Source organism: Anomaloglossus baeobatrachus, chromosome 10, assembly GCF_048569485.1.
Source record: "Anomaloglossus baeobatrachus isolate aAnoBae1 chromosome 10, aAnoBae1.hap1, whole genome shotgun sequence".
Lineage (NCBI taxonomy): Eukaryota > Metazoa > Chordata > Amphibia > Anura > Aromobatidae > Anomaloglossus > Anomaloglossus baeobatrachus.
The window spans coordinates 206002668-206028470 of NC_134362.1; the positions used below are offsets into that span (position 1 = coordinate 206002668).

The 25803-nt window shown below is 58.2% G+C and overlaps 1 protein-coding gene across 3 annotated transcripts in view; it reads left to right on the forward strand.

Annotated features, from left to right (window-relative positions):
- The window catches only part of SIAH1 (siah E3 ubiquitin protein ligase 1), a 61513-nt gene extending 36124 nt beyond the window's left edge, over nucleotides 1-25389 (forward strand). The window contains exons 2-3 of one of the 3 annotated variants that reach the window (XM_075326188.1): nucleotides 8490-8559; nucleotides 22915-25389. In XM_075326188.1, the coding sequence (XP_075182303.1) occupies nucleotides 22917-23765 (849 nt within the window). In that variant the 5' untranslated portion in view covers nucleotides 8490-8559; nucleotides 22915-22916 and the 3' untranslated portion in view covers nucleotides 23766-25389. Of the gene's footprint in view, nucleotides 1-8489; nucleotides 8560-16319; nucleotides 16644-22914 lie in introns of those variants that run through there. The other 2 variants (XM_075326187.1, XM_075326189.1) reach the window with 2 other exon arrangements.
- Nucleotides 25390-25803: the final 414 nt, after the last annotated feature.

The following is a 25803-nucleotide window of genomic DNA, read 5'->3' on the forward strand; positions in this document are numbered from 1 at the left end:
GGCTGCACCACTGAGCGATCCTCGGCTGCACCACTGAGCGATCCTCGGCTGCACCACTGAGCGATCCTCGGCTGCACCACTGAGCGATCCTCGGCTGCACCACTGAGCGATCCTCGGCTGCACCACTGAGCGATCCTCGGCTGCACCACTGAGCGATCCTCGGCTGCACCACTGAGCGATCCTCGGCTGCACCACTGAGCGATCCTCGGCTGCACCACTGAGCGATCCTCGGCTGCACCACTGAGCGATCCTCGGCTGCACCACTGAGCGATCCTCGGCTGCACCACTGAGCGATCCTCGGCTGCACCACTGAGCGATCCTCGGCTGCACCACTGAGCGATCCTCGGCTGCACCACTGAGCGATCCTCGGCTGCACCACTGAGCGATCCTCGGCTGCACCACTGAGCGATCCTCGGCTGCACCACTGAGCGATCCTCGGCTGCACCACTGAGCGATCCTCGGCTGCACCACTGAGCGATCCTCGGCTGCACCACTGAGCGATCCTCGGCTGCACCACTGAGCGATCCTCGGCTGCACCACTGAGCGATCCTCGGCTGCACCACTGAGCGATCCTCGGCTGCACCACTGAGCGATCCTCGGCTGCACCACTGAGCGATCCTCGGCTGCACCACTGAGCGATCCTCGGCTGCACCACTGAGCGATCCTCGGCTGCACCACTGAGCGATCCTCGGCTGCACCACTGAGCGATCCTCGGCTGCACCACTGAGCGATCCTCGGCTGCACCACTGAGCGATCCTCGGCTGCACCACTGAGCGATCCTCGGCTGCACCACTGAGCGATCCTCGGCTGCACCACTGAGCGATCCTCGGCTGCACCACTGAGCGATCCTCGGCTGCACCACTGAGCGATCCTCGGCTGCACCACTGAGCGATCCTCGGCTGCACCACTGAGCGATCCTCGGCTGCACCACTGAGCGATCCTCGGCTGCACCACTGAGCGATCCTCGGCTGCACCACTGAGCGATCCTCGGCTGCACCACTGAGCGATCCTCGGCTGCACCACTGAGCGATCCTCGGCTGCACCACTGAGCGATCCTCGGCTGCACCACTGAGCGATCCTCGGCTGCACCACTGAGCGATCCTCGGCTGCACCACTGAGCGATCCTCGGCTGCACCACTGAGCGATCCTCGGCTGCACCACTGAGCGATCCTCGGCTGCACCACTGAGCGATCCTCGGCTGCACCACTGAGCGATCCTCGGCTGCACCACTGAGCGATCCTCGGCTGCACCACTGAGCGATCCTCGGCTGCACCACTGAGCGATCCTCGGCTGCACCACTGAGCGATCCTCGGCTGCACCACTGAGCGATCCTCGGCTGCACCACTGAGCGATCCTCGGCTGCACCACTGAGCGATCCTCGGCTGCACCACTGAGCGATCCTCGGCTGCACCACTGAGCGATCCTCGGCTGCACCACTGAGCGATCCTCGGCTGCACCACTGAGCGATCCTCGGCTGCACCACTGAGCGATCCTCGGCTGCACCACTGAGCGATCCTCGGCTGCACCACTGAGCGATCCTCGGCTGCACCACTGAGCGATCCTCGGCTGCACCACTGAGCGATCCTCGGCTGCACCACTGAGCGATCCTCGGCTGCACCACTGAGCGATCCTCGGCTGCACCACTGAGCGATCCTCGGCTGCACCACTGAGCGATCCTCGGCTGCACCACTGAGCGATCCTCGGCTGCACCACTGAGCGATCCTCGGCTGCACCACTGAGCGATCCTCGGCTGCACCACTGAGCGATCCTCGGCTGCACCACTGAGCGATCCTCGGCTGCACCACTGAGCGATCCTCGGCTGCACCACTGAGCGATCCTCGGCTGCACCACTGAGCGATCCTCGGCTGCACCACTGAGCGATCCTCGGCTGCACCACTGAGCGATCCTCGGCTGCACCACTGAGCGATCCTCGGCTGCACCACTGAGCGATCCTCGGCTGCACCACTGAGCGATCCTCGGCTGCACCACTGAGCGATCCTCGGCTGCACCACTGAGCGATCCTCGGCTGCACCACTGAGCGATCCTCGGCTGCACCACTGAGCGATCCTCGGCTGCACCACTGAGCGATCCTCGGCTGCACCACTGAGCGATCCTCGGCTGCACCACTGAGCGATCCTCGGCTGCACCACTGAGCGATCCTCGGCTGCACCACTGAGCGATCCTCGGCTGCACCACTGAGCGATCCTCGGCTGCACCACTGAGCGATCCTCGGCTGCACCACTGAGCGATCCTCGGCTGCACCACTGAGCGATCCTCGGCTGCACCACTGAGCGATCCTCGGCTGCACCACTGAGCGATCCTCGGCTGCACCACTGAGCGATCCTCGGCTGCACCACTGAGCGATCCTCGGCTGCACCACTGAGCGATCCTCGGCTGCACCACTGAGCGATCCTCGGCTGCACCACTGAGCGATCCTCGGCTGCACCACTGAGCGATCCTCGGCTGCACCACTGAGCGATCCTCGGCTGCACCACTGAGCGATCCTCGGCTGCACCACTGAGCGATCCTCGGCTGCACCACTGAGCGATCCTCGGCTGCACCACTGAGCGATCCTCGGCTGCACCACTGGTCACAGCCAAAGCCGCCATCTATCCCCAGCATTAAACAAAGTGTAACCAAAAAAGAGCCAATACAAAGCACAGATCTGATAGTAATATATAAACCATAAAATATTCTTTATTAATGATTACATCAAGACGCAATAAAATGGAGGAAAAGACAACAAGTGTGACAACAAGATACTTCGTGTTTCAAATATATGCAGTTAGAGGTTATATAGATACTGTAGATGGTGCGATCACTATGGAAACATATAATGGTTAAAATAAACAATGCATACAATTCATAGTAAACAATACTTGAAAGTGACTTGTGCAAAGGTGCATGTGCTGTAAACTGCTGATCAGACTGATACCACAAAGTATGGATTGTACCGGCCTTATTCATATTAGTTCTTTCTATGCAATAACCTCAGCTCCTCACCTACAAATACGCACCTGAGACCAGCCTCCTTACATCCATAAGCAGCCGGGACCAGCCTCCTTACATTCATATACGCACCTGAGACCAGCCTCCTTACATCCAGAAGCAGCCGGGACCAGCCTCCTTACATTCATATACGCACCTGAGACCAGCCTCCTTACACCCATAAGCAGCCGGGACCAGCCTCCTTACATTCATATAGGCACCCGAGACCAGCCTCCTTACATCCAGAAGCAGCCGGGACCAGCCTCCTTACATTCATATACGCACCTGAGACCAGCCTCCTTACACCCATAAGCAGCCGGGACCAGCCTCCTTACATTCATATGCGCACCTGAGACCAGCCTCCTTACATCCAGAAGCAGCCGGGACCAGCCTCCTTACATTCGTATACGCACCCGAGACCAGCCTCCTAGGTGCTAGCTCAGTCTTAAGCAGGTATATATCCTACTTTTCCTTGTCCTTTCATACACGGACACACGTATATAATTCTACCATCTGGTAACTAATATGAAGCATCGGTAATTTTCGGCATAAGTTCTTCGTGTGCGGGTCTTTTTGCTTACCTGATGTACTTTTGTGCATGATACAATAATTGGTATATATTTCATAAGAATTGTTTGCACCTGCCCTTACATTGTATAGGATTTGTCACCAGCACGGTTTACAGCTGATGATCCTTTATAAAGGTCACTTTCTAGCATTGTTTACTATGTGAATATTCTGCATTGTTTATTTTGGCCACTACAGGTTTCCGTAGTGATCGCACCATCTACAGTATATATGTATCCTCTAACTACGTAGATTTGAATCATGAAGTATCTGGTTGTTACACTAGTTGTCCTTTCCTTTTTGATTCCTCCCATTTTATTGTGTCTTGATGTTTTTGTTAGTAAGAATATTTTATGGTTTATCATATACAAGAGACCATTGTGTCTATAATCTGATCCTTAAACTGAAGGTGGCTTGGTAGTAACTATGCAAACTGACACAGACAATGGTTGTCATTATTTTTTTATTTTTTTTGTGTGCCTTATTACTGTGAATAACAAAGGACATAAGCAGAGAGCGTGCACACAGCTCTATATAGGACTATGCTGCCAGGTGATGGCTGTGAGCGGAGAGCGTGCGCAGCTCTATATAGGACTATGCTGCCAGGTGATGGCTGTGAGCGGAGAGCGTGCGCAGCTCTATATAGGACTATGCTGCCAGGTGATGGCTGTGAGCGGAGAGCATGCACACAGCTCTATATAGGACTATGCTGCCAGGTGATGGCTGTGAGCGGAGAGCGTGCACAGCTCTATATAGGAGTATGCTGCCAGGTGATGGCTGTGAGCGGAGACCGTGCACAGCTCTATATAGGGCTATGCTGCCAGGTGATGGCTGTGAGCGGAGAGCGTGCACAGCTCTATATAGGACTATTCTGCCAGGTGATGGCTGTGAGCGGAGAGCGTGCACAGCTCTATATGGGACTATGCTGCCAGGTGATGGCTGTGAGCGGAGACCGTGCACAGCTCTATATAGGACTATGCTGCCAGGTGATGGCTGTGAGCGGAGAGCGTGCACAGCTCTATATGGGACTATGCTGCCAGGTGATGGCTGTGAGCGGAGAGCGTGCACAGCTCTATATAGGACTATGCTGCCAGGTGATGGCTGTGAGCGGAGAGCGTGCACAGCTCTATATGGGACTATGCTGCCAGGTGATGGCTGTGAGCGGAGGCCGTGCACAGCTCTATATAGGGCTATGCTGCCAGGTGATGGCTGTGAGCGGAGAGCGTGCACAGCTCTATATGGGACTATGCTGCCAGGTGATGGCTGTGAGCGGAGAGCGTGCACAGCTCTATATGGGACTATGCTGCCAGGTGATGGCTGTGAGCGGAGAGCGTGCACAGCTCTATATAGGACTATTCTGCCAGGTGATGGCTGTGAGCGGAGAGCGTGCACAGGTCTATATAGGACTATGCTGCCAGGTGATGGCTGTGAGCGGAGAGCGTGCACAGCTCTATATAGGACTATGCTGCCAGGTGATGGCTGTGAGCGGAGAGCGTGCACAGCTCTATATAGGACTATGCTGCAAGGTGATGGCTGAGCGGAGAGCGTGCACAGCTCTATATAGGACTATGCTGTCAGGTGATGGCTGTGAGCGGAGACCGTGCACAGCTTTATATAGGACTATGCTGCCAGGTGATGGCTGTGAGCGGAGAGCGTGCACAGCTCTATATAGGACTATGCTGCCAGGTGATGGCTGTGAGCGGAGAGCATGCACACAGCTCTATATAGGACTATGCTGCCAGGTGATGGCTGTGAGCGGAGAGCGTGCACAGCTCTATATAGGAGTATGCTGCCAGGTGATGGCTGTGAGCGGAGAGCGTGCACAGCTCTATATAGGACTATTCTGCCAGGTGATGGCTGTGAGCGGAGAGCGTGCACAGCTCTATATGGGACTATGCTGCCAGGTGATGGCTGTGAGCGGAGACCGTGCACAGCTCTATATAGGACTATGCTGCCAGGTGATGGCTGTGAGCGGAGAGCGTGCACAGCTCTATATGGGACTATGCTGCCAGGTGATGGCTGTGAGCGGAGAGCGTGCACAGCTCTATATAGGACTATGCTGCCAGGTGATGGCTGTGAGCGGAGAGCGTGCACAGCTCTATATGGGACTATGCTGCCAGGTGATGGCTGTGAGCGGAGGCCGTGCACAGCTCTATATAGGGCTATGCTGCCAGGTGATGGCTGTGAGCGGAGAGCGTGCACAGCTCTATATGGGACTATGCTGCCAGGTGATGGCTGTGAGCGGAGAGCGTGCACAGCTCTATATAGGACTATGCTGCCAGGTGATGGCTGTGAGCGGAGAGCGTGCACAGCTCTATATAGGACTATTCTGCCAGGTGATGGCTGTGAGCGGAGAGCGTGCACAGGTCTATATAGGACTATGCTGTCAGGTGATGGCTGTGAGCGGAGAGCGTGCACAGCTCTATATAGGACTATGCTGCCAGGTGATGGCTGTGAGCGGAGAGCGTGCACAGCTCTATATAGGACTATGCTGCCAGGTGATGGCTGAGCGGAGAGCGTGCACAGCTCTATATAGGACTATGCTGTCAGGTGATGGCTGTGAGCGGAGAGCGTGCACAGCTCTATATAGGACTATGCTGCCAGGTGATGGCTGTGAGTGGAGAGCGTGCACAGCTCTATATAGGAGTATGCTGCCAGGTGATGGCTGTGAGAGGAGAGCGTGCACAGCTCTATATGGGACTATGCTGCCAGGTGATGGCTGTGAGCGGAGAGCGTGCACAGGTCTATATAGGACTATGCTGCCAGGTGATGGCTGTGAGTGGAGAGCGTGCACAGCTCTATATAGGACTATGCTGCCAGGTGATGGCTGAGCGGAGAGCGTGCACAGCTCTATATAGGACTATGCTGTCAGGTGATGGCTGTGAGCGGAGAGCGTGCACAGCTCTATATAGGACTATGCTGTCAGGTGATGGCTGTGAGCGGAGAGCGTGCACAGCTCTATATAGGACTATGCTGTCAGGTGATGGCTGTGAGTGGAGAGTGTGCACAGCTCTATATAGGACTATGCTGCCAGGTGATGGCTGTGAGCGGAGAGCGTGCACACAGCTCTATATAGGGCTATGCTGCCAGGTGATGGCTGTGAGCGGAGAGCGTGCACAGCTCTATATAGGGCTATGCTGCCAGGTGATGGCTGTGAGCGGAGAGCGTGCACACAGCTCTATATAGGGCTATGCTGCCAGGTGATGGCTGTGAGCGGAGAGCGTGCACAGCTCTATATAGGGCTATGCTGCCAGGTGATGGCTGTGAGCGGAGACCGTGCACAGCTCTATATAGGAGTATGCTGCCAGGTGATGGCTGTGAGTGGAGAGCGTGCACAGCTCTATATAGGACTATGCTGCCAGGTGATGGCTGTGAGTGGAGAGCGTGCACAGCTCTATATAGGACTATGCTGCCAGGTGATGGCTGTGAGTGGAGACCGTGCACAGCTTTATATAGGACTATGCTGCCAGGTGATGGCTGTGAGCGGAGAGCGTGCACAGCTCTATATAGGACTATGCTGCCAGGTGATGGCTGTGAGCGGAGACCGTGCACAGCTCTATATAGGACTATGCTGCCAGGTGATGGCTGTGAGCGGAGACCGTGCACAGCTCTATATAGGACTATGCTGCCAGGTGATGGCTGTGAGTGGAGAGCGTGCACAGCTCTATATAGGACTATGCTGCCAGGTGATGGCTGTGAGTGGAGAGTGTGCACAGGTCTATATAGGACTATGCTGCCAGGTGATGGCTGTGAGTGGAGAGCGTGCACAGCTCTATATAGGACTATGCTGCCAGGTGATGGCTGTGAGCGGAGAGCGTGCACAGCTCTATATAGGACTATGCTGCCAGGTGATGGCTGTGAGCGGAGAGCGTGCACAGCTCTATATAGGACTATGCTGCCAGGTGATGGCTGTGAGCGGAGAGCGTGCACAGCTTTATATAGGACTATGCTGCCAGGTGATGGCTGTGAGTGGAGAGCGTGCACAGCTTTATATAGGACTATGCTGCCAGGTGATGGCTGTGAGCGGAGAGCGTGCACAGCTCTATATAGGACTATGCTGCCAGGTGATGGCTGTGAGTGGAGAGCGTGCACAGCTCTATATAGGACTATGCTGCCAGGTGATGGCTGTGAGCGGAGAGCGTGCACAGCTCTATATAGGACTATGCTGCCAGGTGATGGCTGTGAGCGGAGAGCGTGCACAGCTTTATATAGGACTATGCTGCCAGGTGATGGCTGTGAGTGGAGAGTGTGCACAGCTCTATATAGGACTATGCTGCCAGGTGATGGCTGTGAGCGGAGAGCGTGCACAGCTCTATATAGGAGTATGCTGCCAGGTGATGGCTGTGAGCGGAGAGCGTGCACAGCTCTATATAGGACTATGCTGCCAGGTGATGGCTGTGAGCGGAGAGCGTGCACAGCTCTATATAGGACTATGCTGCCAGGTGATGGCTGTGAGTGGAGAGCGTGCACAGCTCTATATAGGACTATGCTGCCAGGTGATGGCTGTGAGCGGAGAGCGTGCACAGCTCTATATGGGACTATGCTGCCAGGTGATGGCTGTGAGCGGAGACCGTGCACAGCTCTATATAGGACTATGCTGCCAGGTGATGGCTGTGAGCGGAGACCGTGCACAGCTCTATATAGGACTATGCTGCCAGGTGATGGCTTTCTCTATATGTGACTCGTCCAGACGTCCTTGTCCTCCTCTAGCCCGGTCCCTCTTGGCTGGAAAATGTCACTCCAGCCCAGATCGGGTGTCCTGCAGGTAGTTCAGCCAGCGGTCTGTGCTGGCAAGATGCAGCGTAGATTTCTACAAGGAGGTCACCTCTATGTAACGGGTGAAGCAGATATACTTGTGGCAGTTCTGCGGGTGCTAAAGAATGGGGGGAACTACAAGTAACGCTCAGTCAAAAGAACTGTTTCAATTTTTGCAGATGAGGCAGCCTTCAGGAGTTTACTGACCACGTCATCGACTGCAGGGGACAGACGTCAGCTGAGTACTAGGTGAGTAGGTGGGTACTGTGCACTCCCATGGGGAAGGGGGTCTTTATTTTAAACTGTGGAAACTTCAGCAAATTTACCTGTATTTAGTACGATATATATTTTGTGTAACAAGTCATCTGGGAGATGCTGTACAGGGGCTGTGTAAGGAATAGGCTGTTCATTGTGACTGTGTGTGAAGGCAGAGGTGGTCCTGGGTGGTGGTCCGGAGATCTCCGCTCAGATCTGGAGTATAATATACAATCAAGAGATCCTCAGTCATGAGCCGGTTAAAACACTCATAACAAGGGAATAGTGACCTTAACAAGAAGAGAAGAGTAAAATACTAAATTTTATTAATAGGAGATCTTAAAATTCAAATCACATTATAAAAAACAATTTATGGACGAGAATTTCCCTTATACTAGCAGCAACAACCCAGGAAAATAAAGTGCATCGTGCAGAGACCAATCATTAGATATTACCTGATAATACGTGATTATTTATCAAAAAAATAAATATTCTGATGGTAAAATGCTAAAACAGCTCAAATATCTCGTGTATATAGTGAACGGTGTGGAATAGATTATATAGGAGAGGTTCTGTACCTTTAATATATGGTCTGGTGATCCTGCTTGTTGCATACCTCGACGCGCGTTTCGTGCGGTAGTCTTCCTCAGGGGGTGCCATACTCTGGAGTATAAAATGCAGCACTATATAGAAGAGTGTCAGATATATATGTAAAGCAATATGATCCAAGTTAAAGGTGAGGAGGACCAGACTCGTCCGGGGTCTAGTGATCTGGAGCGGATATTGCCTGTAATATTGCATTGCTGGGGTCCGATCTCTGCAGGTCTCTGTCCATGTGGCCGGTTCAGTAAAACCTTTCCTGTTGTAGATCAGATTTGGTGTAAAGGGGACCTCTTTAAACATCGGGGTCTTGTGTGACATTGTGACCTGTTCAGTTTTGCACCATGCTCTCGTGATTAGACCTGGTAATGGTGAGGTGGTGAGCCGTACCCTATTCTATGCCTGACCACAGGGAACACAGCCCTGATATTGTACCCAGCCCCCACATACGGTAATATTCTGTAACCAAGGACCCCGGGGGATCATTTACTTCTGGGCAAGCGCTTTTATTTATTTTTCTACTCCGTCCAGTCTTTGCCAAGTGAACCCCGCTGTCCCCCCTCACAGGTTTATTCCATACTCTGATCATAGTGATTCTTGGAAGGGATTCAGAGCCGGCTCCTCTTCACTGGAGCTGATCTTATCGCACCAAACGCGCACATTTCTGGCTTATTTTTTGCCACTCCAAAAATAAGTGAGCAAAAACCTAACATAAGAGCCCCTGTGTATACATCACCGGGTGGCACAATGCGGGGGTATGTGCCCATCATAGGAATAGGCATGTACGCCATGGCTGTGCTTGGGAGCCCTTAGGCCTCATTCACACTTGTGTAATGCAGGGAACGAAAAATGTCAATGCATGGAAAGTAGTATTTTGTTTTTTGTTTTGGGGAAGGACAGTTTAGTTTTGTTCTCTTTTAATTATAAGAGGGGTTTTGTTGTACGGACGCTTGATTTAGCCCATAGAGGTGAATGGGTTAATTATTACTGCTGATTTCCTGCGGATTTGTTTTGTTTTATCTTTTGGCAACATGAAACTGACACAGTTAATTCTTTATAAAAAATATTGATGAAAAACAAATCAGCGCATTATATTGAAAGACCACAACTTGTGTATGAAGATATGGGTCAGAGGTTCCCAAGTACAAAAAGACCCCCATCAACCTGGTATTTGAGGGACCCCCAGGAATCTGTCTGCTCTCTCCCCGGCGTTGTGCTGCGCGGTCTGCTCTCTCTCTCCCGGCGTTGTGCTGCGCGGTCTGCTCTCTCTCTCCCGGCGTTGTGCTGCGCGGTCTGCTCTCTCTCTCCCGGCGCTGTGCTGCGCGGTCTGCTCTCTCTCTCCCGGCGCTGTGCTGCGCGGTCTGCTCTCTCTCCCGGCGCTGTGCTGCGCGGTCTGCTCTCTCTCCCGGCGCTGTGCTGCGCGGTCTGCTCTCTCTCCCGGCGCTGTGCTGCGCGGTCTGCTCTCTCTCCCGGCGCTGTGCTGCGCTGTCTGCTCTCTCTCCCGGCGCTGCGCTGTCTGCTCTCTCTCCCGGCGCTGCGCTGTCTGCTCTCTCCCCCGGCGCTGCGCTGTCTGCTCTCTCCCCCGGCGCTGCGCTGTCTGCTCTCTCCCCCGGCGCTGCGCTGTCTGCTCTCTCCCCCGGCGCTGCGCTGTCTGCTCTCTCCCCCGGCGCTGCGCTGTCTGCTCTCTCCCCGGCGCTGCGCTGTCTGCTCTCTCCCCGGCGCTGCGCTGTCTGCTCTCTCCCCGGCGCTGCGCTGTCTGCTCTCTCCCCGGCGCTGCGCTGTCTGCTCTCTCCCCGGCGCTGCGCTGTCTGCTCTCTCCCCGGCGCTGCGCTGTCTGCTCTCTCCCCGGCGCTGCGCTGTCTGCTCTCTCCCCGGCGCTGCGCTGTCTGCTCTCTCCCCGGCGCTGCGCTGTCTGCTCTCTCCCCGGCGCTGCGCTGTCTGCTCTCTCCCCGGCGCTGCGCTGTCTGCTCTCTCCCCGGCGCTGCGCTGTCTGCTCTCTCCCCGGCGCTGCGCTGTCTGCTCTCTCCCCGGCGCTGCGCTGTCTGCTCTCTCCCCGGCGCTGCGCTGTCTGCTCTCTCCCCGGCGCTGCGCTGTCTGCTCTCTCCCCGGCGCTGCGCTGTCTGCTCTCTCCCCGGCGCTGCGCTGTCTGCTCTCTCCCCGGCGCTGCGCTGTCTGCTCTCTCCCCGGCGCTGCGCTGTCTGCTCTCTCCCCGGCGCTGCGCTGTCTGCTCTCTCCCCGGCGCTGCGCTGTCTGCTCTCTCCCCGGCGCTGCGCTGTCTGCTCTCTCCCCGGCGCTGCGCTGTCTGCTCTCTCCCCGGCGCTGCGCTGTCTGCTCTCTCCCCGGCGCTGCGCTGTCTGCTCTCTCCCCGGCGCTGCGCTGTCTGCTCTCTCCCCGGCGCTGCGCTGTCTGCTCTCTCCCCGGCGCTGCGCTGTCTGCTCTCTCCCCGGCGCTGCGCTGTCTGCTCTCTCCCCGGCGCTGCGCTGTCTGCTCTCTCCCCGGCGCTGCGCTGTCTGCTCTCTCCCCGGCGCTGCGCTGTCTGCTCTCTCCCCGGCGCTGCGCTGTCTGCTCTCTCCCCGGCGCTGCGCTGTCTGCTCTCTCCCCGGCGCTGCGCTGTCTGCTCTCTCCCCGGCGCTGCGCTGTCTGCTCTCTCCCCGGCGCTGCGCTGTCTGCTCTCTCCCCGGCGCTGTGCTGTGCTGTCTGCTCTCTCCCCGGCGCTGTGCTGTGCTGTCTGCTCTCTCCCCGGCGCTGTGCTGTGCTGTGCTGTCTGTTCTCCCCGGCGCTGTGCTGTGCTGTCTGCTCTCCCCGGCGCTGTGCTGCGCTGTCTGCTCTCCCCGGCGCTGTGCTGCGCTGTCTGCTCTCCCCGGCGCTGCGCTGCGCTGTCTGCTCTCTCCCCGGCGCTGCGCTGCGCTGTCTGCTCTCTCCCCGGCGCTGTGCTGCGCTGTCTGCTCTCTCCCCGGCGCTGTGCTGCGCTGTCTGCTCTCTCCCCGGCGCTGTGCTGCGCTGTCTGCTCTCCCCGGCGCTGCGCTGCGCTGTCTGCTCTCCCCGGCGCTGCGCTGCGCTGTCTGCTCTCCCCGGCGCTGCGCTGTGCTGTCTGCTCTCCCCGGCGCTGCGCTGCGCTGTCTGCTCTCCCCGGCGCTGCGCTGCGCTGTCTGCTCTCCCCGGCGCTGTGCTGCGCTGTCTGCTCTCCCCGGCGCTGCGCTGCGCTGTCTGCTCTCCCCGGCGCTGTGCTGCGCTGTCTGCTCTCCCCGGCGCTGTGCTGCGCTGTCTGCTCTCCCCCGGCGCTGTGCTGCGCTGTCTGCTCTCCCCCGGCGCTGTGCTACGCTGTCTGCTCTCCCCGGCGCTGCGCTGTGCTGTCTGTTCTCCCCGGCGCTGTGCTGCGCTGTCTGTTCTCCCCGGCGCTGTGCTGTGCTGTCTGCTCTCCCCGGCGCTGTGCTGCGCTGTCTGTTCTCCCCGGCGCTGTGCTGTGCTGTGCTGTCTGCTCTCCCCGGCGCTGTGCTGTGCTGTCTGTTCTCCCCGGCGCTGTGCTGTGCTGTGCTGTCTGTTCTCCCCGGCGCTGTGCTGCGCTGTCTGTTCTCCCCGGCGCTGTGCTGTGCTGTGCTGTCTGCTCTCCCCGGCGCTGTGCTGCGCTGTCTGTTCTCCCCGGCGCTGCGCTGTGCTGTCTGCTCTCTCCCCGGCGCTGTGCTGTGCTGTGCTGTCTGTTCTCCCCGGCGCTGTGCTGTGCTGTCTGCTCTCCCCGGCGCTGTGCTGCGCTGTCTGCTCTCCCCGGCGCTGTGCTGCGCTGTCTGCTCTCTCCCCGGCGCTGCGCTGCGCTGTCTGCTCTCTCCCCGGCGCTGCGCTGCGCTGTCTGCTCTCCCCGGCGCTGTGCTGTGCTGTCTGTTCTCCCCGGTGCTGTGCTGTGCTGTGCTGTCTGCTCTCCCCGGCGCTGTGCTGTGCTGTCTGTTCTCCCCGGCGCTGTGCTGTGCTGTGCTGTCTGTTCTCCCCGGCGCTGTGCTGCGCTGTCTGTTCTCCCCGGCGCTGTGCTGTGCTGTGCTGTCTGCTCTCCCCGGCGCTGTGCTGTGCTGTCTGTTCTCCCCGGCGCTGCGCTGTGCTGTGCTGTCTGTTCTCCCCGGCGCTGTGCTGCGCTGTCTGTTCTCCCCGGCGCTGTGCTGTGCTGTGCTGTCTGCTCTCCCCGGCGCTGTGCTGTGCTGTCTGCTCTCCCCGGCGCTGTGCTGCGCTGTCTGTTCTCCCCGGCGCTGTGCTGTGCTGTGCTGTCTGCTCTCCCCGGCGCTGTGCTGTGCTGTCTGCTCTCCCCGGCGCTGTGCTGTGCTGTGCTGTCTGCTCTCCCCGGCACTGTGCTGTGCTGTCTGCTCTCCCCGGCGCTGCGCTGTGCTGTGCTGTCTGCTCTCCCCGGCGCTGTGCTGCGCTGTCTGCTCTCCCCCGGCGCTGTGCTGCGCTGTCTGCTCTCCCCCGGCGCTGTGCTACGCTGTCTGCTCTCCCCGGCGCTGCGCTGTGCTGTCTGTTCTCCCCGGCGCTGTGCTGCGCTGTCTGTTCTCCCCGGCGCTGTGCTGTGCTGTCTGCTCTCCCCGGCGCTGTGCTGCGCTGTCTGTTCTCCCCGGCGCTGTGCTGTGCTGTGCTGTCTGCTCTCCCCGGCGCTGTGCTGTGCTGTCTGTTCTCCCCGGCGCTGTGCTGTGCTGTGCTGTCTGTTCTCCCCGGCGCTGTGCTGCGCTGTCTGTTCTCCCCGGCGCTGTGCTGTGCTGTGCTGTCTGCTCTCCCCGGCGCTGTGCTGTGCTGTCTGTTCTCCCCGGCGCTGCGCTGTGCTGTCTGCTCTCTCCCCGGCGCTGTGCTGTGCTGTGCTGTCTGTTCTCCCCGGCGCTGTGCTGTGCTGTCTGCTCTCCCCGGCGCTGTGCTGCGCTGTCTGCTCTCCCCGGCGCTGTGCTGCGCTGTCTGCTCTCTCCCCGGCGCTGCGCTGCGCTGTCTGCTCTCTCCCCGGCGCTGCGCTGCGCTGTCTGCTCTCCCCGGCGCTGTGCTGTGCTGTCTGTTCTCCCCGGTGCTGTGCTGTGCTGTGCTGTCTGCTCTCCCCGGCGCTGTGCTGTGCTGTCTGTTCTCCCCGGCGCTGTGCTGTGCTGTGCTGTCTGTTCTCCCCGGCGCTGTGCTGCGCTGTCTGTTCTCCCCGGCGCTGTGCTGTGCTGTGCTGTCTGCTCTCCCCGGCGCTGTGCTGTGCTGTCTGTTCTCCCCGGCGCTGCGCTGTGCTGTGCTGTCTGTTCTCCCCGGCGCTGTGCTGCGCTGTCTGTTCTCCCCGGCGCTGTGCTGTGCTGTGCTGTCTGCTCTCCCCGGCGCTGTGCTGTGCTGTCTGCTCTCCCCGGCGCTGTGCTGCGCTGTCTGTTCTCCCCGGCGCTGTGCTGTGCTGTGCTGTCTGCTCTCCCCGGCGCTGTGCTGTGCTGTCTGCTCTCCCCGGCGCTGTGCTGTGCTGTGCTGTCTGCTCTCCCCGGCACTGTGCTGTGCTGTCTGCTCTCCCCGGCGCTGCGCTGTGCTGTGCTGTCTGCTCTCCCCGGCGCTGTGCTGCGCTGTCTGCTCTCCCCCGGCGCTGTGCTGCGCTGTCTGCTCTCCCCCGGCGCTGTGCTACGCTGTCTGCTCTCCCCGGCGCTGCGCTGTGCTGTCTGTTCTCCCCGGCGCTGTGCTGCGCTGTCTGTTCTCCCCGGCGCTGTGCTGTGCTGTCTGCTCTCCCCGGCGCTGTGCTGCGCTGTCTGTTCTCCCCGGCGCTGTGCTGTGCTGTGCTGTCTGCTCTCCCCGGCGCTGTGCTGTGCTGTCTGTTCTCCCCGGCGCTGTGCTGTGCTGTGCTGTCTGTTCTCCCCGGCGCTGTGCTGCGCTGTCTGCTCTCCCCGGCGCTGTGCTGTGCTGTCTGCTCTCCCCGGCGCTGTGCTGTGCTGTCTGCTCTCCCCGGCGCTGTGCTGTGCTGTCTGTTCTCCCCGGCGCTGTGCTGCGCTGTCTGCTCTCCCCGGCGCTGTGTTGTGCTGCGCTGTCTGTTCTCCCCGGCGCTGTGCTGTGCTGTCTGTTCTCCCCGGCGCTGCGCTGTGCTGTGCTGTCTGTTCTCCCCGGCGCTGTGCTGCGCTGTCTGTTCTCCCCGGCGCTGTGCTGTGCTGTGCTGTCTGCTCTCCCCGGCGCTGTGCTGCGCTGTCTGTTCTCCCCGGCGCTGTGCTGTGCTGTGCTGTCTGCTCTCCCCGGCGCTGTGCTGCGCTGTCTGTTCTCCCCGGCGCTGTGCTGTGCTGTGCTGTCTGCTCTCCCCGGCGCTGTGCTGCGCTGTCTGCTCTCCCCGGCGCTGTGCTGCGCTGTCTGCTCTCCCCGGCGCTGTGCTGCGCTGTCTGCTCTCCCCGGCGCTGTGCTGTGCTGTGCTGTCTGCTCTCCCCGGCGCTGTGCTGCGCTGTCTGCTCTCCCCGGCGCTGTGCTGTGCTGTGCTGTCTGCTCTCCCCGGCGCTGTGCTGTGCTGTCTGTTCTCCCCGGCGCTGTGCTGTGCTGTGCTGTCTGCTCTCCCCGGCGCTGCGCTGTGCTGTCTGCTCTCCCCGGCGCTGTGCTGTGCTGTGCTGTCTGCTCTCCCCGGCGCTGTGCTGTGCTGTCTGTTCTCCCCGGCGCTGTGCTGTGCTGCGCTGTCTGCTCTCCCCGGCGCTGTGCTGTGCTGTGCTGTCTGCTCTCCCCGGCGCTGTGCTGTGCTGTCTGTTCTCCCCGGCGCTGTGCTGTGCTGCGCTGTCTGCTCTCCCCGGCACTGTGCTGTGCTGTCTGCTCTCCCCGGCGCTGTGCTGTGCTGTCTGCTCTCCCCGGCGCTGTGCTGTGCTGCGCTGTCTGCTCTCCCCGGCACTGTGCTGTGCTGTCTGCTCTCTCCCCGGCGCTGTGCTGTGCTGCGCTGTCTGCTCTCCCCGGCACTGTGCTGTGCTGTCTGCTCTCCCCGGCGCTGTGCTGTGCTGTGCTGTCTGCTCTCCCCGGCGCTGTGCTGTGCTGTGCTGTCTGCTCTCCCCGGCGCTGCGCTGTGCTGTGCTGTCTGCTCTCCCCGGCGCTGCGCTGTGCTGTGCTGTGTTGTGTTGCACTGTTCTGCAGGAGGAGGAGACTTTGGTGTCTCGCATTAACCCTCCCCGCGTCTCCTTCCTGTGACCAGTGAGCGGGTTGCAGGAGCCGGGGAGGGACGTGTGGGCGCGGGCAGCAGACGGCGCATGCGCCCCGGGGCCGCTGCGGGTGTGGTCGGTGCTGGAGCTGCAGTGCTCGGTGCGCGGCGTCTCTCGGTGTCCGGCGGCTTCTCCTGCTCCGGGGATGTGATCGGAGGTGGTGGCGCTGCACGGAGGACACTGGCTACCCCCGGCCTGAGACCGCCACAGCCGAGGCTTCACCGGGGGAGGGGGCTCCGCTATGAACGGTCCAACCCATGACTGGCAAAGCGACCCAGCGCGTCCTCTACTCGTGGAAAGGGGTGCTGTTCACCTGCCTGTCCGGGGGTGACCCGAGGAAACGCAAAGGTAACGCACCGCAGACGGGGACGTCCTGTGCGACAGGGATGAGTGTAATGTCATCGTGCGGCCTGGCCTGTCAGCCCTCCCCAATACTGGGGTCCCCGGCCTGTCACAGGCCCACCCCGATACAGGGGTCCCCGGCCTGTCACCGGCCTCCCCCGATACAGGGGTCCCCGGCCTGTCAGCGACCCCCCCCAAATACAGGGGTCCCCGGCCTGTCAGCAGCCCTGGCGGAGTCCCCAGCCTGTCAGCAGCCCCCCCCCCCAATATAGGGGTCCTCAGCCTGTCAGCAGCCCCCCCCAATATAGGGGTCCTCAGCCTGTCAGCAGCCCCCCCCATCCAATATAGGGGTCCTCAGCCTGTCAGCAGCCCCCCCCCCCCCCAATATAGGACTCCTCAGCCTGTCAGCTGCCCCCCAAATACAGGGGTTCCCAGCTTGTCAGCAGCACCGATGCAGAGGTCCTTAGCCTGTCAGCTGCCCCCATACAGGGTCCTTGGCCCTGTTACTGCAGAGGAGCCCCTGGAGCGTGTGCCATCAGCCTGTCCTATGATCCACCTCTGATGCGTCTTGTATGGTTCTGCCTGTGGATCGGGTCAGTAACCTTTCCCCCGGCCGGTGTGTGATCTGCTCTGCTGTGTGGTGCTGTGGCCCCTGCAGTGGTGACGTATCGTGAGCTCGCTGTAGACCGGCAGTTCCCAGTGTCTGCTGATACATTTCTTCATTTCTCTGCTCCTTCCGTCTGTGGAAAATGTTTTGTTTGAAACGGCAACAAATGTGCCTGTAAAGCCGCGCTGGTGTGCCTGTGAAGCCGCGCTGGTGTGCCTGTAAAGCCGCGCTGGTGTGCCTGTAAAGCCGCGCTGGTGTGCCTGTGAAGCCGCGCTGGTGTGCCTGTAAAGCCGCGCTGGTGTGGCTGTGAAGCCGCGCTGGTGTGGCTGTGAAGCCGCGCTGGTGTGGCTGTGAAGCCGCGCTGGTGTGGCTGTGAAGCCGCGCTGGTGTGGCTGTGAAGCCGCGCTGGTGTGGCTGTGAAGCCGCGCTGGTGTGGCTGTGAAGCCGCGCTGGTGTGGCTGTGAAGCCGCGCTGGTGTGGCTGTAAAGCCGCGCTGGTGTGGCTGTAAAGCCGCGCTGGTGTGGCTGTAAAGCCGCGCTGGTGTGGCTGTAAAGCCGCGCTGGTGTGGCTGTAAAGCCGCGCTGGTGTGCCTGTGAAGCCGCGCTGGTGTGCCTGTGAAGCCGCGCTGGTGTGCCTGTGAAGCCGCGCTGGTGTGCCTGTGAAGCCGCGCTGGTGTGCCTGTGAAGCCGCGCTGGTGTGCCTGTAAAGCCGCGCTGGTGTGCCTGTAAAGCCGCGCTGGTGTGCCTGTAAAGCCGCGCTGGTGTGCCTGTAAAGCCGCGCTGGTGTGCCTGTGAAGCCGCGCTGGTGTGCCTGTGAAGCCGCGCTGGTGTGCCTGTGAAGCCGCGCTGGTGTGCCTGTGAAGCCGCGCTGGTGTGCCTGTGAAGCCGCGCTGGTGTGCCTGTGAAGCCGCGCTGGTGTGCCTGTGAAGCCGCGCTGGTGTGCCTGTGAAGCCGCGCTGGTGTGGCTGTGAAGCCGCGCTGGTGTGGCTGTAAAGCCGCGCTGGTGTGGCTGTAAAGCCGCGCTGGTGTGGCTGTAAAGCCGCGCTGGTGTGGCTGTAAAGCCGCGCTGGTGTGGCTGTAAAGCCGCGCTGGTGTGGCTGTAAAGCCGCGCTGGTGTGGCTGTAAAGCCGCGCTGGTGTGGCTGTAAAGCCGCGCTGGTGTGGCTGTAAAGCCGCGCTGGTGTGGCTGTGAAGCCGCGCTGGTGTGGCTGTGAAGCCGCGCTGGTGTGGCTGTGAAGCCGCGCTGGTGTGGCTGTGAAGCCGCGCTGGTGTGGCTGTGAAGCCGCGCTGGTGTGGCTGTGAAGCCGCGCTGGTGTGGCTGTGAAGCCGCGCTGGTGTGGCTGTGAAGCCGCGCTGGTGTGGCTGTGAAGCCGCGCTGGTGTGGCTGTGAAGCCGCGCTGGTGTGCCTGTGAAGCCGCGCTGGTGTGCCTGTGAAGCCGCGCTGGTGTGCCTGTGAAGCCGCGCTGGTGTGCCTGTGAAGCCGCGCTGGTGTGCCTGTGAAGCCGCGCTGGTGTGCCTGTGAAGCCGCGCTGGTGTGGCTGTGAAGCCGCGCTGGTGTGGCTGTGAAGCCGCGCTGGTGTGGCTGTGAAGCCGCGCTGGTGTGGCTGTGAAGCCGCGCTGGTGTGGCTGTGAAGCCGCGCTGGTGTGGCTGTGAGGCCGCGCTGGTGTGGCTGTGAGGCCGCGCTGGTGTGGCTGTGAGGCCGCGCTGGTGTGGCTGTGAGGCCGCGCTGGTGTGGCTGTGAGGCCGCGCTGGTGTGGCTGTGAGGCCGCGCTGGTGTGGCTGTGAGGCCGCGCTGGTGTGGCTGTAAGGCCGCGCTGGTGTGGCTGTAAGGCCGCGCTGGTGTGGCTGTAAGGCCGCGCTGGTGTGGCTGTAAGGCCGCGCTGGTGTGGCTGTGAAGCCGCGCTGGTGTGGCTGTGAAGCCGCGCTGGTGTGGCTGTGAAGCCGCGCTGGTGTGGCTGTGAAGCCGCGCTGGTGTGGCTGTGAAGCCGCGCTGGTGTGGCTGTGAAGCCGCGCTGGTGTGGCTGTGAAGCCGCGCTGGTGTGGCTGTGAAGCCGCGCTGGTGTGGCTGTGAAGCCGCGCTGGTGTGGCTGTGAAGCCGCGCTGGTGTGGCTGTGAAGCCGCGCTGGTGTGGCTGTAAAGCCGCGCTGGTGTGGCTGTAAAGCCGCGCTGGTGTGGCTGTAAAGCCGCGCTGGTGTGGCTGTAAAGCCGCGCTGGTGTGGCTGTAAAGCCGCGCTGGTGTGGCTGTAAAGCCGCGCTGGTGTGGCTGTAAAGCCGCGCTGGTGTGGCTGTAAAGCCGCGCTGGTGTGGCTGTAAAGCCGCGCTGGTGTGGCTGTAAAGCCGCGCTGGTGTGGCTGTAAAGCCGCGCTGGTGTGGCTGTAAAGCCGCGCTGGTGTGGCTGTAAAGCCGCGCTGGTGTGGCTGTAAAGCCGCGCTGGTGTGGCTGTAAAGCCGCGCTGGTGTGGCTGTAAAGCCGCGCTGGTGTGGCTGTAAAGCCGCGCTGGTGTGCCTGCCATAAACCTGTGAACGCTGGCTGCTCGCGCAGCTGTCAGGTGGTTATGAGAATGTCCGCTCCTGCCTGAATTGGAGCTGTGCGCGATCCCCGGGCTATGTATGGAGGCAGCCACCGCAGGAGAGCAGCTATTTGGTTGTAGTGGATAGTGGGGCACTGGGGAGGGTGGAGGTCTGCGTTCCGGACAGGTTGGGGGTGTAGGGGAGTTGGTGAGGGACCTTTTGGTCTGGGGCACATTTTGGGGGCCGGGTTTTTACGTCCCGTCCCCCACACCCCCTGCATGCACAGGCTATCCCGCATCACACACACTGCTCGGGCCACAACATGACGTGTTTATTGAATTCTTGCCAATTAGTCGCATTCAGAATGTACATTGGAATCGTGTACGCTGGGGAAAAAGTGAGTTGGTGGGAGCCGGGCGCAGCTTTCCGTACTCCTGAATAAGCCCTTTAATAACAGTGATGTAATGTGGTGCAAGTCCGTCCCCGAGAGCAGGACGGAGGCCACAGGTGCTGTTTACAAGCAGCGTCGCCAGGAGGAATAGGTATGGAAACCTCCCAGGCTGCCCCGCTCGCCCGGCCAGGATCATTAATGACAGTGCAGCAGCAGAAGGCAATGAAATGTAGGAATTTGTTCATAGTAAGGTAACACCGGCCCCGTGGGAGGCGTGCGCTTTATTGTGGTGTCCTCCACGTCACCGCTCCAGTGTGTGCGGTGCTCGGGTATTTTTAGACCAGTTCCTCAACTTTGCTCCTAATAGTTGTTGCTTTGGACGAGGCAGTCATTACCGAGCTGTAGAGAGAGGCGAAGCTCCGCTCTGTGCAGACAGGTCTCATGTGACCGAAATGTAACGAGCAAACACACATGTGACTACAAGGTCAGAGCGCGGAGCACAGCCATGACCGGCATGGGACTGCGCACCCAGGGGGAGTATAGAGATGAGGAGCACAGCCATGACCGGCATGGGACTGCGCACCCAGGGGGAGTATAGAGGAGAGGAACACAGCCATGACTGGCATGGGACTGCGCACTCAGGGGGAGTATAGAGGAGAGGAAGGAGAGGAGCACAGCAATGACCGGCATGGGACTGCGCACTCAGGGGGGAGTATAGAGGAGAGGAGCACAGCCATGACCGGCATGGGACTGTGCACAAAGGGGGAGTATAGAGGAGAGGAAGGTGAGGAGCACAGCCATGACCGGCATGGGACTGCGCACCCAGGGGGAGTATAGAGATGAGGAGCACAGCCATGACCGGCATGGGACTGCGCACCCAGGGGGAGTATAGAGGAGAGGAACACAGCCATGACTGGCATGGGACTGCGCACTCAGGGGGAGTATAGAGGAGAGGAAGGAGAGGAGCACAGCAATGACCGGCATGGGACTGCGCACCCAGGGGGAGTATAGAGGAGAGGAACACAGCCATGACTGGCATGGGACTGCGCACTCAGGGGGAGTATAGAGGAGAGGAAGGTGAGGAGCACAGCCATGACCGGCATGGGACTGCGCACCCAGGGGGAGTATAGAGGAGGGGAAAGCAGGGAGCACAGCCATGACCGGCATGGGACTGCGCACCCAGGGGGAGTATAGAGGAGGGGAAGGTGAGGAGCACAGCCATGACCGACATGGGACTGCGCACCCAGGGGGAGTATAGAGGAGAGGAAGGCTGGGAGCAAGAGGCCTTCACCAGTCCCATGCCGGTCATGGCTGTGTTCCTCGCCCTCCCCTCCTCTGTACTCCCCCCTGGGTGCACAGTCCCATGCTGGTCACGGGACTGTGCACCCAGGTGGTATATACAGGAGGGGAATGTGAGGCATGCTTTCCTAGGGGCCAGGGATGTGGATACAGTGAAGGGCCCGGTGGTGAATGCTGCAGAGGTCACCAGTCCAGGAATGAGGAAGCGTTCCCTTGTATTATGCTGATTTGCTGAATCCCTCTTTTACACAGGTGCAATCTGTCTATAAATGCTGCAATGTGATACTACAACTCCCAGCCTCCCGCACACCTGTAGGGACTTGTAGTTGCACTAGAGCAGCTTTAGGCTGTGCACATAGTGTGTTTTTATCACTTTGTAATTGTTTTTGAGTGCCGTTTTATCCCAAAACATGCAAATCCTTATGCTGGTAACGTCAATGAGAATCCTGATGTTTTTTTCCCCTTGTAGAGTCATAAATAACTTTGCAGGGTGTCAATTCTTTCAGTGTTTTCCACTCCAGAATCCATAGAAAAGGCATTGAAAAAAGTATCAAAAACTGTTTTCTACCAAGAAATGCAGATTTGGTGCAGAAATTTCTGCAACTAGTCAATTGTGTGCACATAACCTGTGTGTGTGGTGCAGGCGCCATCCTGCCATGACATCTGGTCAATGCTTGCTTTCTACAGGCTGGGTAATATGGCAGCAGTGCCATTATAATTGAGTGCCCTGGCCCGCATTCCCTGCTGTCTCTAGCCTCCCCTTGTGCCCCCCCCTGCTGTCTGTAGCCTCCCCTTGTGCCCCCCCTGCTGTCTGTAGCCTCCCCTTGTGCCCCCCCCTGCTGTCTGTAGCCTCCCCTTGTGCCCCCCCCTGCTGTCTGTAGCCTCCCCTTGTGCCCCCCCCCCTGCTATCTGTAGCCTCCCCTTGTGCCCCCCCTGCTGTCTGTAGCCTCCCCTTGTGCCCCCCCTGCTATCTGTAGCCTCCCCTTGTGCCCCCCCTGCTGTCTGTAGCCTCCCCTTGTGCCCCCCCCTGCTGTCTGTAGCCCCCCCTGCTGTCTGTAGCCTCCCCTTGTGCCCCGCCCCCCCACTGTCTGTAGCTGCCCCTTGTACCCCCCATGCTGTCTGTAGCCGCCCCTTGTGCCCCGCCCCCCTGCTGTCTGTAGCTGCCCCTTGTACCCCCCTGCTGTCTGTAGCTGCCCCTTGTACCCCCCTGCTGTCTGTAGCTGCCCCTTGTGCCCCCCCTGCTGTCTGTAGCTGCCCCTTGTACCCCCCTGCTGTCTGTAGCTGCCCCTTGTGCCCCCCCTGCTGTCTGTAGCTGCCCCTTGTACCCCCCTGCTGTCTGTAGCTGCCCCTTGTGCCCCCCGCTGTCTGTAGCCGCCCCTTGTGCCCCGCCCCCCCGCTGTCTGTAGCTGCCCCTTGTGCCCCCCTGTCCTCTGCTTTTTCTGTAAGTGACTGCTTCTGTTCTGTCTTCCAGAAATGAGCCGTCAGACTGCCGCAGCCATCCCTACCGGTACTTCCAAGTGTCCACCTTCCCAGCGGGTGCCAGCCTTGACAGGAACAACGGCTTCAAACAATGACTTGGCGAGCCTCTTCGAATGCCCCGTGTGCTTTGACTATGTTTTGCCACCGATTCTCCAATGTCAGAGCGGGCATCTCGTCTGCAGCAACTGTCGCCCCAAGCTCACATGTTGCCCGACCTGCAGGGGGCCCTTGGGATCCATCCGCAACCTGGCAATGGAAAAAGTTGCCAACTCTGTCCTCTTCCCCTGCAAATACGCCTCTTCAGGTTGCGAGGTGACTTTGCCGCACACGGAGAAAGCCGACCACGAGGAGCTGTGTGAGTTTCGACCGTACTCGTGCCCCTGCCCCGGAGCCTCCTGCAAGTGGCAAGGGTCCTTGGATGCCGTGATGCCACATCTTATGCATCAGCATAAATCCATAACAACGTTACAAGGAGAGGATATTGTGTTTCTCGCCACGGACATTAACCTCCCCGGGGCGGTGGACTGGGTCATGATGCAGTCCTGTTTTGGGTTTCACTTTATGCTGGTGCTGGAGAAACAGGAAAAATACGACGGGCACCAACAATTCTTTGCTATTGTACAGCTAATAGGCACGCGGAAGCAAGCCGAGAACTTTGCTTACCGGCTGGAGCTAAACGGGCACCGGCGACGATTGACTTGGGAGGCCACTCCGCGCTCGATTCACGAGGGCATTGCCACCGCCATCATGAACAGCGACTGCCTAGTGTTTGATACGAGCATTGCACAACTCTTTGCCGAAAACGGCAATTTAGGAATAAATGTAACAATCTCCATGTGTTGAAAAAAAAAAAATGGCAACCACAAACTTCCAGGGCCAGTGTTTAAAGTCCTCGCTTTATATTTCACTTTCTACAATTGCAATTGACTTTCACTCCCGGGCCGCTGCAGACTGCAAAAAAAAAACAAAACAAAAAATATAAAAAAAAATAAAGAAAAAATGTGGCGCGGCCGGAGAACGGTGACCTACACAAACAGGAAGCAGATGCATGTAAAAAAGAAAAACACTAATATTTAAATCAACCACTGAAGAAACAAAAACCCTATACCCTCGACTCGGGCATCTTTTTTTTTTTTCTATTTTTTTTTTTTTTTAATTTAAAATGTAAAGGAAAAAAAGCAAAAAAAAAAAACCAAATAACCCCAAATTTGTTTGTAGTTTGTACAGTAAATTACTGTCCCACACCTCCCGCTCCTCCTCAATTTTTTTTTTTCCGGTAATATATTTTTGACGGACAAGCCATTTTTCGCGGCGTCCTCTCCGGGTCGCTGCGTTCCTCATTCGTAAGTCACTATATAGAATTGCTGCTGTTTGTGTATATTTTCTGTGTATTGCTAATTTTTATTAACTTCTAGTTTTTTTTTTCATTGAATAAATGTTGATTTTTTTTTTCTTTTTCTGTATGTAAGTATATAAATATATTATATATTTTTTTTGTACACATAAGTTTGCTATGCATAATTTCTCAATTTTTATTTTTTTTTTTTTGTTCCCCCACCCATATTTTTTTTTTTAATTTTTGCTCCCCAATCTGGAATGAGGAATGTTTAATATTTTCAGTGATATTTGACTCAAGATGGTGTTTATTTTATTTTTTTTTTTTCTATGATTTTTTTTTTTTTTTTTACTTTGACATTGTGGTACATACAATGGTTGGATGGGTCAGGCATGTACGACTAGAGCCTTATCTAAATGCTGGTTGCAATTTTGTATGACATGGTGCCTGCTCCTTGGAGAGCCGGGTTGTGCTGAATTGGTAAAGCATGGCTGATTTCTTTAAAAAGAGAAATAAAACAGCGCCTCTCCTGGATACAGGTTGTGTGTGGTATTGCAGCCGAACTGCACTAATAGGCACAACTAGAGCGGAGTGCATCAATCTGGAGGACCCTGGATCCCTATGAACAGCCTCCTGCCTGTCGGCAACCATGGCGCTCCGAACCTAATAATCGGAAGAGGCGCCAAGGTTGCCGACAGGTAGGAGGTGGTCCGCAGGGTTCCTGTCCGGTGGTCTCTCTTTGCTCATCTCTAGACACAGATGTGGCACACTTGGAGCAGCCATCTTTTCTAATTTTGGACTGTTGGGAAACAGTTATGGGCTTGATAAGTGAATCCATCATGGTAATTTAGCGATTCTGACTGTAAACCGGCGGCGGCATCATCCGGTGTGGAGGCGGCAGTCACCGGAAAGCATGGCCGCCCGGATTCTGCTCGAGCTTTAGATACGGCTGTAGGGGAAGCCGCTCGTACGTGCCGGGAGCTTTCAGGCGCAGGAGGCGGTTTGTTTTGTAGTGCAGAACTCCATTGTCTTCTCCAATTCTAATTGAAACCAGATATTGTTTAACGAGTTAGTCTCAAAATGAGATGTTCTCCCATCTTTTTATAATTGTCATTAAAAATAATACTTGGCAAAAAACCACCCTCTCCGCTGTGCTTTGTGCCGCTCGGATTCATCGTGTGACTATTCTGAGGTTTTAACGTCGTGTATCTTCCTTTTTGCAAAAAAAATCCTAATGGGAATCTGCCAGCACCAATTTAAATATATAGATATCTATCAATGAGAAATTTAGTGGAAACGTCACATGCAAATCAGACTCTAAATGTGCACGGGTGGGGGGTATCAGCAAGAAGGCAAAGTGCACGCACCCACCCCTGTGCACTTCAGCCAGGTTTGCATTGGCTTCTGCACTATTTATCTCCCCCCTCAAAAATGTTGTCTTTTTTTTATTCTGGTACAAGATGCACTTCAAGTTCTACAATTGCTGGCTTATTACAGAGCACATATTTATGATAGGATTTTTTTTTTTCTCAAGAAATTGCTCCA